We start from the raw sequence: 12109 nt of genomic DNA on the forward strand, positions 1-12109 counted from the left end.
AAATAAGCATCAGACTCAAAATGCTTTTTCAGCTTGCACGCTGCAAAGCTTGTCTGCTCTTCCAAGTATATCATTATGTCTCAGCAGCGATACTATCTCTCCCTGCAGACTTGATAGTGCATAAAATGTCAGCTCTTCTTGAAGATGTCTGCTTTGCACCTTCCATCTGTTCCCAGGGACAAAGTTGCTGTCCATCTCTACTTCCCACCCCTCCCACAGCAATGTGGGAAAAAAGTAGAGAAGGGTTTCCAAATAAAATATGTCTTTTAGATGAATATTGACCTCATTTCCATAGCTAAAACTGTTGGCAGAGACCACAGAGCATGGGTATTGTATGCCTGCCATGTGAAATGCTATTTATAGGAGCCAGCTCTCTGAGTAGGCACAAGAAAAAGTTACCAGTTCTTTCAGTTCGGTATGTGCACATTAAAATTAGTCTGTAATCCTTAGGAAAATCTTTTACTAGGAAGAAAAAAATGTCAAGAAAAAAAGAGTTGGTGGGTGTAGCAAAATTAGTTTGAGTTCTTTCTTAAAGGAAATAAGAAGAAACTAAAGCAAACAGGAAATACCCCAAATTCATATTGTAGATGCTTAGGTAGCATTTATTTTTATTAGAACTGTACAAAAAAAAATCAGACTTTTGCATTCATGCAGCATGGATAAGGGATACTATATTCCCCATTTTTGAGAGGAAAGAAAGGTAGAGTTTAGCTGATTTGCCCAGTCACATCACATCCCTACCAGCACATGGAATTAAATCTTGCTCCTTTCCCAAGGAAGTGACCATCCCACCATCCATCCTTTGGACAGAGCAGCCCCAGGAAAGGCCTAAGCCAAACCAGCCCTGGGGGAGAATTCCCATAATGGTTTTACTGAGGGCAGAAGGGAGGACTGGGAGGCCTTTTGGCCAACTATGACAGCATACAGCTGGACTGTATGCGTCATGACAGGAGGAGGAGTTTGGCTGGAGAGCCAATTCCTGGCGAGAACCCAAGCAGGCAGCTCTAGTGGTTTCACTGGCTCATGGATGACGGCCAGCACAATGCTGGAGGCCGTGCCTGTTCCCACTCCCACTGTCTCTGTTCCCAGCACCAAGGACACTGCCAAGAAGCGGGAGGCGGCGAGCAGCTCCAAAGCCCACAAACCCACGGGGCCCCGAGTCACCGAGCTAATGACCAAGGCTGTGTCTGCCTCCAAGGAGCACAAGGGGCTCTCCTTCACCACACTCAAGAAGGCACTGACCGCGGGTGGCTACGATGTGGAGAAGAACAGCAGATGCATCAAGCTGGACATCAAGAGTCTGGTCAGCAAGGGCAGCCCGGTGCAGACCGAGGGCACCGGCACCTCCAGCTCTTTCAAGCTGAACAAGAAGCTGGGTGAGACAAAAGAAAAGGCACCAAAGAAAAAGCTGGCTGCCAAGCCCAAGAAGCCGGCAGCCAAGAAGCCCAAGAAAGCAGCGGCAGTGAAGAAGAGCCCCAAGAAGGTGAAGAAGCTGGCGGCCGCAGCAACCAAGAAAGTGGCCAAGAGTCCCAAGAAAGCCAAAAAGTCTGGCAGCCTCAAAAAGACAGCCAAGAGCCTGGCTAAGGCAAAAGCAGTGAAGCCCAAAGCAGGAAAGCCTAAGGCAGCCATACTGAAAGCGGCCAAGGCAAAGATGGCCATGCCAAGAAAGATGACTGAGAGAAATGAGAGCCTACTCATTTAAATAAACCCTGTCACCTTAAGTCATTTTTTGTCATTATAGTCCTCTAGTGATGTCCAGGTACCTTAACCTAAGGTATTGGTAGGGGACCTTGTCACCTGGGGGCATGGGTATGCCTGTATTTCCACAGACACCAATATTCCATGGGTAACAACCCTCTGCAGCAGCTGGATGGAGACCTGAGACCTTTGGAATGGCAACTCACCTGTGACTTCACCTGGACCTCAAGAGTCAGACATTTAAACACGTTACAAGCAAAAGGAAATGCTGTCTCTGACAGTTTTAAATGTTACCTCTGATCATTTTAAAGTTTGTTTGTAATGTTGAAGTTGTAAGTAATTAACCTGTGGCATGCCACCCAGCAAGACAGTACCTTTGATAGCTCCTGGACATGATAGCTAAAACTTGATGGGACACACCAATAGCTAGAAAGATTAGGTTTGTCAGTTTAGTGAAGAATTTCATTTTCCTTGTACCATGTTTGTTGTCCTTTCTGCAAAGGGGCCCTGCAGAGAGATAATAAACATGGCTTTTATATTTTAAAACAGAAAAGGGGGAACTGTGACAGCATACAGCTGGTCTGTATGCCTCACAAAAGGAGGAGGGGTTTGGCTATAGAGAGCCAATCCCTGGCAGGAATGCAAACAGGCAGCTATTGCTCAGTGAGCACCAATTGTGCTAGTTGGTGCTTACATACCCCATAAATTGATATAGTCCTCAATAACAGTTGTAAAAAACTGTCAATAAAAAAAAAAGAACTTTTACGTAACAATCAAATTTCCATTCTTCCAAGTGGCTGATCACTATAACATTGAGGACACAAAAAACCTGTTTCTTATACAAGCCACCATAGAGAGTCTCCTCTCCCTAAGTAAACTGGAAGAAGCCTATTTGTAAAAAAAAGTAAACCGACTGATTTGTTTCTATACATTATCAGTGTGAAAGAAAAAAGGCTTAAGAAAAGGAAAAGTGTTCTAAAAGTTCTATTCTAATTCTTTTATTTTCTGGTTGTTTTTAGTAATAAAGTTTTCCTTTATACCCTTGAGAGTTTAAGCCTATTATACTTTCCTCCTAATCCTATCTCACAAAAGAAAATGAATAAATAATTCTAGTGAGTACACTAACAATTTAGGCTAACACTAAACCCACCACACCAATCATGTGTAAGCCATTAAACTCTTCCTGCTGCACGAACCACAAATGTTCTGCCATTCTCTGCCTCCCACCATTGCAACAGCCAACGAGGCACCTTTTATACCCAAAGCATTTGCAGCTTTCTGCCGGGGTGAGGTGGCCTTACAGTGAGCACAGGTACAATTTACATCCCCAGAAATGAATTTATACACTGCTCAGGTGGTCCCTGGAGGCCTCAGCATCCATGGGAAGGAGGAACAGGGAACGGTTTCCAGTTCCGGGTTGGCCTCTGTGCCCGCATAGCCATACCACAGGGGACAAACACATGATACCTACACTCCCAGGTCAGACTCCAGGCACAGATGGGCAGCAGCTGCTGCGTGGGTAACCCAGCCTCTGTCCCCTTGTCCCCATGTGCTCACAGCCATGTGGCAGCTGTGAGAGACAATGAGGAAGACAATGAGGGGAAAAGGAGGTAGGAATTTGAGGGAACATAAACAAGGGGTAGTAGAATTTGGAGAAATTCCAAAAGGAGCTTGACTTATTTTGTGGATGGGAAAAGGGGAAAGTGGGAGGGAGGCAGGGAAGCAATAGGGATTGGGGGAAGGCACTCGAAGGAGTGTGACTTATCCACTGGAGAGGTCCTGCAAATACAGGAAAGGACTTTTCGTTACAGGACGGCTGTTTGGTGTTTTGTGCTATCCCTGCTTTTGGGGGCTGCCGCTGAGCCTTGATGGCTGTTGGTTTTGGGCTCCATCCCTTTGGTACTTGTGTGAGGAATTTCGAGGCCATGGGTGGTTTGGTGTATGTTTGCTACCTTGTACTGGAACTCCACCAGGTCCTGTAACGTTGGCTGCTTGGAGGCCCTTTTTTCCCCCGTACCATGTCAAATTCTACAGTCTCTCCATCTCCTACACTGCGGAGATATTTCCTGGGGTCATTCTTCTTGACAGCAGTGTTCCCCCCGCTCCCCCCTCCGGCGGCTCTGGCGAGGGGACAGGGAGGCTCACGGGGCGGTGTGAGGCTCTGGTGCTCACGACGTGGCTGGCGCTGCTGCTGGTGTCACTGTGAGCTGCGTGGAAGCTCCGGTGTTTGCAGGTAAAGAAGCAGGAAGGGCCTTTGCATGGGTTCCACAGAGATGTTTATTTCAGCCACGTGTCTGGATAGTCCAGGGTCAGAGGCAAAGGGCAAAAGCCTGTGCTGAGGGTCCAGGTTAAGTACATGGGAGCAGCGGGTCCAGGGGAAGGGGAGAAGTATCAGGGAGCAGTTCCCAGGGGACATAGGGGCAGTACAGGGGTGGGGTTGGGGCATGAGAACCACCCGGGGAACAGGGTGGAAGTGACCAAAAGATTGAGGGACAGGGAAGGTCACCGGGCTGACTCAGGAACAGAACAGGGGCACATGGGCCTGACGGAACAGGGTTCACTGTTTGGAGAGGACAGCTGACAGAGGCCTTTTTTGTCTCCCTGACTGGGAATGCCTTTGAGGGTTTCCACACCCAAAGACACCAGTGTTTCTGTGAAGATGATGTTCGTGACATGACACACAGCCTATTCAACCCCTTCCCTCCTGTGGCACTGCTCATGCCAGCCCCAGTTTTCCCTGGGAATTCCAGCCCTCTGAGCAATTGCACCGAGCTCCTGGCCCTTTGCCTCTCAGCCTGGGATATTCTTGGCAACAGCGATAAGGACGCTTGTTCCAAATAAGGAGAAATCTAGAAACTGGTTTGTCTAGGCACTCTTGGAGACAAGCAAATCTGCCAAAGCTCACAGGGCTGGACCGGGGTGGGGGGGCCCACAAAAAACCCAAAAGACGCAGAAGTGAACTTCTGACTGTCTGTCTTGCCAGCACCAGCCAAATCTCATTAAAGAGCCATGATGATGAAATACATTGACAGTAAGTGCAACAGACTTGATGAAAGACCTTAAAATGTTTGTGCTAATCCAAAGTTTCAGTTTCACGTTCCATACAAGCTTTCCAAACAAGAACAGTGCCAGAAAGCATGGAAGAATGATCTTAACTTTTACCTTTCTAAAAAAATTCCAAACAAAATATCAAGCAAAAAACCCCAAGCACTAAACCCCCAGGTTTCCACTTTTTTTCCTCACCACCTGCATATTTTGCTGGACAGGTGAAAAAAAAAGAAAAAAAAAGAAAGAAAAAAGACTTCTCAGTTTGCTTGTGATAAAAACCTGTGTTGGAGCTATGAGCTCCTTCAGAGTCTGGAGAAAAAACACATGGAGCAGCAGGTGCCTGATTTACACCATGGAGGAACCACCCCAGTAACTTTACAGTTACTCCCCACCCCAAAGTCATGAACTCTTGATTAAGGTGTTAGTTTACTTTTGAATATTAAGTGTTAATGAGTTCTTAATCGAAGTGTTAATTTGCTATTGAATGTTAAGTGTTAAAATTCTAAACCCTACCTTTTGTTGTCATTGTTAAGTGTTAATATCCCTTGATAAGTGAAGGCGTGTTCTGCTGCCCCTGTATCTGTATTCCTTCCCATCACCTACTCTGTACCTGTATCCCCTTCCTTCGGGTATCACCTCTACTGCTCCCAGGAGTCTGTGTGCCCAAGGCTATATGTAAATTAGAGACATCCAGCATCAAAAGACCCCAAGGACAACGAGCCAACCTGAAACTAAAGACTGAAAATAACATTCCTGAGCCGGCGGAACAGTAAAGAACATCAGACCGCCGTGATCTGTTGCCATGACTGAACAGCCCCTGGATGGTAGACACTCTTAGACCAGGATCTGGTAAGTGTATTCCTAGGGACTCTCGTGAGGATGGAAGCCCCAGCTCTGCCGGGAGGGACACAAAGCTGTGAGTTCTCCTCCTCAGCGTCGCCCGGTGGGAGCAGCGGCCGTGTGTGCGACCCCTGGGGCTCCCCACCCAGAGCTCACCTTTAGTGGAGGCCTTTAAAAAGGAGCTGGTCTCCTGGCCCATTTCTAACACCAGGGAGGCGCCCCTGTGCAGAGGCTGAATAATTCAGCACTCTGAAAACAAAAGAAAACCCCCAAGGAAGCTCCAGTCCCAGTTCCACTCTGAATCTATTATTTAGTCTGACTGCCCCCACTCTATTTCCTCCACTTTAATCAACTAACGACCAAGAAAAGCAATTACCAGCATAAGGAAAATATATTCTTGGTGTCTTTGAACTACTGTGGCAAGTGTAAATGCATTCCTTTCATGAGAACAGAGGAAATATTTCTTCAGTGGCTAAGATGAGAAATGATGAGGAAACAAGTAGGAGGAGGTAGGGGAGAGACTATTATTTTATTAACTAATTAGATCAGTGTTGAAAGAAAATGAGCCTGCAGATCTCTGCATTATTGATTGTGAAGAGATGGCTGCAATGTACAACAGAGATGATGAAACACTGGGATGTGCATTTGGAAATGGCTTGTCCTGCCTGGACAGGGGAGTACAACCACCTACAAAATAACTGAGTTATTGTCATGGGAGAGGGGATAAATACACCACTGCCAGGTTTGGGAAAATGGTGTGTGCAGGTAACAACTGGTCTTGTACTCTTCTTCCAAGCATTCTAGTGCCAGCACTTGAGAGAGAAGAAGAAATCCCTCTGCCGCCTCTCTGTTTTTTGTGTATTTCCATGAACATCTCCACTGCCACTGTTCCAGTCAGTTACAGCACCACCAAACACACCAGAATAAACCCAAGCAGCTCTGCAATAACAACGTCCCCAAAACTGACTGAAGCACCTGTGAGTTGGGCTAGACAGCACCAGAGCAGTGCCCCCTCCCTGCCCCACACTGTTCCCCGGGGTGGAGATGATGCTGAAGGACATAAACTGAAAAATCACAATACCCCTCAAAAACGAACCCATGGGAGCAAATGTTTGACGTTAAACCCTACATTTCTACAAAAACACTGCAAGAATAAACATAATGTATTAAAAGAATAAAAGCAAAGAGTGGAATTTGGGGAAATATAATTCATCCTTTATTAGTGATTTCCCAGGGCACTGATTCAACAACACACTCTGATGTCCCGAAGGCACAGAGCAGCTGTCTTCCAAACCTGCAATGCTGCAGTTTAAAGCTATGGTGGAGTTCAGAATAATATTATTGCTCAGGATCTGGCCTGGCACCTCAGAGACTCAGTAGGGCAGTGAGCTCCTCATGCTGGTGCAGGCTCTCAGGCACCAAGAAAAAAGGGTGGATGTTTCTGTTTCTGACCTGTGCTCTTTTAAAAGGGAGAGAAGTGATGAAACAAAGATCTCCTGGCAGTGGGGTAAAAGCAAGAGAACCCACATGAGGCAGCTGCAGAAAGGACAGGCTGGAAGTGGAATTCCTGAGAGAAAAAGATGGTGATTGTTGGTCATTAAAGGTACCCAAAGTTACCAAATAAACTGTGAACTCCTGGATTTCCAGGGATAGGAAGGCTGGGATGTGAGGTTGGTGAGAGCTTTAACAGTCCTGGGAAGGCCACACTTCATGTGGAAAACCAGCTCTGGCAAGGGACTTGGACTAGCCAGGTGAGGTGCAGATCACCTGCTCAACACACCCATGGTAGAGCTGTGAGGACTCACTGACTCCCTCTCTGCATACTCACAACTCCAAACCAGTAAAAACACAAGGAAAACCTCCTTTTCATTTTTGGTTTTTTTTTTTTTTTGGTCCAACCATCAAAACCCAAACTACTCCCAACACGCCTGCACGCAGGGTGCAAGGCTGACTGAAGGCTAGGGAGCCTCACATTGAATTCTGGCAGCTCTAATTCTGCCTGTTGGCTTTGGTGTCCTCCCAGACTGGAGGCCTAGCCTTCGCCCTCCTCTGAGCACTTAATTTACTAGTGCAAACATATGTTTTTGAAAGAAAATACAGGTACTTACATGGAGTAATCATGTTTTTAAATGGCCTTCATCATTATTTATGTCAGCATTTTCCAGATGTGATTCAGGCAATGATAGGAGCACATGTCATTTGTGTCTCTGTTCCTCTCCCCAGAGGAAAATTAAGTTATGATTAAAGTTGTGCCTTCACCCAGCCCATCCACTTCAATGGAGTTCTGTATCAACAGCTGTTGGGAACCTGTAGAAAGTCTTTCTCAAGAATATGAAGTATTTTCCTCAGCAAGCATTGCTTTCAAAGTCATTGAGGTTGGGGTTTTTGTTGTTTGTTTGCTTTTAGAGCTCCCCGAGTCAGCAGGAGGTGCTGGTGGCACCCAGCACAGCCAGGCCCAGCTGCAGATTTGTGGCACCTGAGAACAACTCATTCACCAGCACCATCTCTGGTTCTGCTGTGGGAAATCCTTTGGAGACAGGAACCAACACCAGTGGGGTTTACTCAGCCTCCATGTTCCATGGTTTACACAGACTCCAGGAATGGCAGTACTCCATCTCAAGTGTCCTTCATCAAAGATTATCAGCTTTTTCCCCATAATGAAAGCATTCCACATACATTTTCCTGCTGGTTATCAATGCTGGGGAGGATCTACCACCTTCTGTGGTGCATCTGGCTGCAACCAGTAACTCTGCAATCAGAGTGAGCCAAAATCCCTCCCTGGAGTGGAGCCCAGGGGATTCTGTGCTGCTGTCAGGAGCCCTCATTGACAGAAAGACAGGTATCTCCTCCCTCCCATTCCCTCAAGGCATTTATGTCCCTTTTTCGGATGTATTTTCCTTACACTGGATCAACTGGCGTTATGAATGTGTTTCACAACTCCTTTCTAGTAATGGTGACACAGAGGAGAGTTCAGCATTCTGCACACTGGAGTATTATTCCTGAATAAAATTAGGTTTTACATCTTCCTTCGCCACCCTTCCCCGGAAAGGACAGCATTCCACACTTGTTCTATTGGGGAAAAGCTTCAACTCCTTCAGATGGCCCTTTCCATAATCAGTGTTTCTCTTCAGCAAGATTGAATACAGACTGTTAGCAATGAACTAAATATCATGAAGTGAGGAGGACAATAAGCCCTCAGCACAGGAACCCCCTGCGCTCCCGTGGAGGAGCAAGGCCTGAAGGCCAAAAGGATCTAGAAGACTCCCCAGATACATACCTCCCAAGGGAGTACCCTTATAGTTGGTGGTGAGAAGAAAGCTGCCCCTATCGTGCTCTGTTTCATGTTAATAACCTCTACACCGTTGGTCTCTTTTCCCTTGTTTTGGTTCCTGAGCCCTCAGATTATTTGCCCTGTTGCTCTACCCCAACCCCTGCCTTCCCCATCTAATCCCGGTTTCTCCCCCGTTCAAGGGATCACTTGTCCCTGGCACTCTTCACAGTGGCCTCCTATAATAATGGCTTTTGCTCTCTGTGGAACGCTGTACAAGGTTCCTGTCCTTTATCCCTGTGTTGCCTGAGAGTGACTTCACAGGAGAGCTGGGAATCACTAGAGCTGAAGTCACTCACTGCTAAGGGATGTGCCTGTGCCTGCTGGGACGTGTCTGCTGGACACCTCTCCAGGAAGGTCACGACACCCGGGGAAGAACACCATCAGACCCCCGGACTGTAGCAATGAACCCTGCACAGAACCTATTTCATTTCCCTTCTCACACATTCCGGGCTCACTAACCTGACCCAGGGTCACCTGTAAGCACAAGGCATCTCACCTGAGACCAATTATTCACCCAGAGTGAGCCCAGGGTTTATGTCCCTTGGGGCTGGCCTGCAGCAGTCTCTGATCTCAGACTGAGGCCAGCCCCAGCACCACCCGTTCAGCCTCTCTATGCCATCAGCATGGCACCTCCCACGTTCCAAGAAGCTCAAACATCCTGCTGTGCATTCATGTGCTGAACACAATTCTTGGCTGCCACACAGAAACTCAGTGATGTACAAAGACTCTGGTCCCACCCCTCCCACCGCAGCGTGTAGGGCAGGCACCACAATGGCATCCTCTTCCTCTCCAACCCCAGCTAAAAAGGGAAAATTCTGTGCAGATGTTGTCATTTTTAACCCCAAACTAACAGAGCCCCAGCTTATGGGAAGAGTATGTGCATGAGAAAGAACTGTGCAATAGAAGAAAAAAAGGCTCGAGTTTGTGACTTCAGCTTCACATTCACACCACTGAAACCAGATATAATTAAATCCTGCTTTTCAGTGGCCACTTCAAAATGAATGTCTCTGTGATGCAGAGAACACTGGAAATGTGAAGACACTTTGTATTTGACCTCAAAGTCTATTTTTACTCCAGAATCCTAATTCTCCACAGCTGGAACTTTCTCGTCCCCTGGCATGGGTGGGAGCAATGGAAAGACAAAGCCAAAATAAGGCAAATGAATGGGTAAAACATCTCCCTAGGTGTGAGGCAGGTCTGCAGGACACAGAGGGACACAAAAGGACAATGTGTGTGTGTGCCTCTCATGGCCAGGGTGTGCCAAAGGTATCTGTGTGCCAGGAGCTGCCCAAGGGAACAGGGCCGGAGGGGGCTCTGTCCTTCCCTTGCTCTCCAAGATGCCCTCAGCTGACAGAGGCACTGGGACCTTTGCACAAGAGGCTCTCATGCTCTCAAGTTGGAGATATCACAGAATGGCCCTTATTACAGCTTTTTACCATAAATCTGTCTGAAATTTACTTCTGTCCTAAATCTGATGTAATTGATATAACTACCTGAATAACTGGTACAGAGAAATAACAGAGAATGGAAGTCTGTTTGGGATATCTTGGAAGAAATGTAAAAATTGCGGCCCATGAACAGCTCCCTCCCCTGCTCTGTTCCCCCAGTGTGAGGGAAGGAGCAAGGCTCAGGCTGAACCATCCAAAGCCTTTCCCTACAGCAGGCTCACACAGGAATGCTGGCATGGGCTGGCCAGCACCTGCAGTGACCCACAGACACACATTTACACACAAAGAGATTGTCAAACATTCCTCCCTGCTCCAGAAAGGGAACAATTTAAAATACAAGGTAAAAACATCTCTCTCACCCCTGTCGTGCTATTTCAACCCTATTATGTACATTCCAGTCCAAAGAAAACCTGATGCTTCTTTCTGGAATAGATCCATTCAAATTTCCAGCAAACACACAGAGGAACATTTATTCTTTTTTTTCCATAGGCTCATTTGGTCTTGTTCAGTCTCTGGGATCACTGGATCTCCCAAGGAATGCAATAGCAGAGTGCAGAAAGGTCAGATTTTAGCAAGGCAGGAGCAAGTAGAGCTGAGCAGAGCAGGCCTTGCTCAGGCAGGTCACAGCAAGGCCATTTCCATCCTGGGGAACACACCAATAATCTGAGTTTTTACACTTACAGAACAGGTGCCCCAAGTCAGCTACAATTCTTTATGAGGTTTGCAGCTGTTGTCTTCCTTCAGAGTTTATCAGCTTGCACAGCTCTTGTGTAGCTGTTCCTAATTCACCTCAACCAGGCAAGGAGTGGGGTGGCCACAAGGGAGCAAAGGGAATAAATGAAACCTACTCAAAAGTAAAGAAAAAGGAATACAGCCCAGGCCTGAACTCTTTCCACGGAGACCTCCTGTGCATGTGGACACACACACACGCACAGGTTATCCAGCCAAATAAAGTGGAAGGAGCATTCCTGGAGATGGAGACTGGGCCTATGGGAGCTGGACCAGTTGAAGGAGACCAAAATTCCTGTTCCAGGCCACTGACACCACATGAAAGCACATCCCCCTGTGGGTGGGGCTGAGGCTGCTCAAGTTCAGCCATGGGGACTACCCCAAGTCAGAGCAAAGGGTGCAGTGCTGACTTCTGCTCCCCCTTGAACTGACAGGGACTGTCCAACTCTTTGGGTTGGAAAAAGGTAAAACCCTCCTCTGGTTAATCTGGAAGCAGAAGAATGTGAAATTACCTCCTGAAATCCTTCCCCTTGCTTTGACCAGCTGCACTGAGCAACCCTTTCCAACCTTTCCCAACCACAGATGAAGACAGCCTTATTCCTAGCAGAGCATTTTCCTCCTAATAGTATGCAAACCTTTCCTTAAAACTTTCTTCATCAATTACCTGTCTAGAAAATGAAGAGTCAGTGCTAAAACTTGCCAGATCCTTAATATGATTGACTGTGGCTGGTTTTAGTCAGCAAAAGGTCTCCCAGTAATAACAAATGACTTGTCCATTTGTTCTCTGACAAGAAGCATAGTTGAGGCCTGGGTATCATTTGTGCTCAATCAAATCCTAATGCTGATGGAAAACTTTGGGTTTGGTGACTCCTGATGTGCTCCAGTGGGGCTTGGAGAAATGTGTCACCCCTGAACATGTGTGGGATGGATCTGGAAGGCCTGGAGCTGTAAGATAGGAATTAAATGGAATGACAAATCACACAAACGTGTTTCTCAGTTGGCACTTCCCTGTTAC

General features: G+C 47.0%; 1 protein-coding gene across 1 annotated transcript; it reads left to right on the forward strand.

Annotated features, from left to right (window-relative positions):
* The first annotated feature begins 943 nt into the window (after positions 1–943).
* On the forward strand, positions 944–1702 carry LOC134048680 (histone H1-like). The gene has a single exon (XM_062500605.1). The coding sequence runs from the start codon at positions 944–946 to the stop codon at positions 1700–1702; it is 759 nt and encodes a 252-aa protein (XP_062356589.1).
* Positions 1703–12109: the final 10407 nt, after the last annotated feature.

This window comes from Cinclus cinclus, chromosome 12, assembly GCF_963662255.1.
Source record: "Cinclus cinclus chromosome 12, bCinCin1.1, whole genome shotgun sequence".
Classification (NCBI taxonomy): Eukaryota; Metazoa; Chordata; class Aves; order Passeriformes; family Cinclidae; genus Cinclus; species Cinclus cinclus.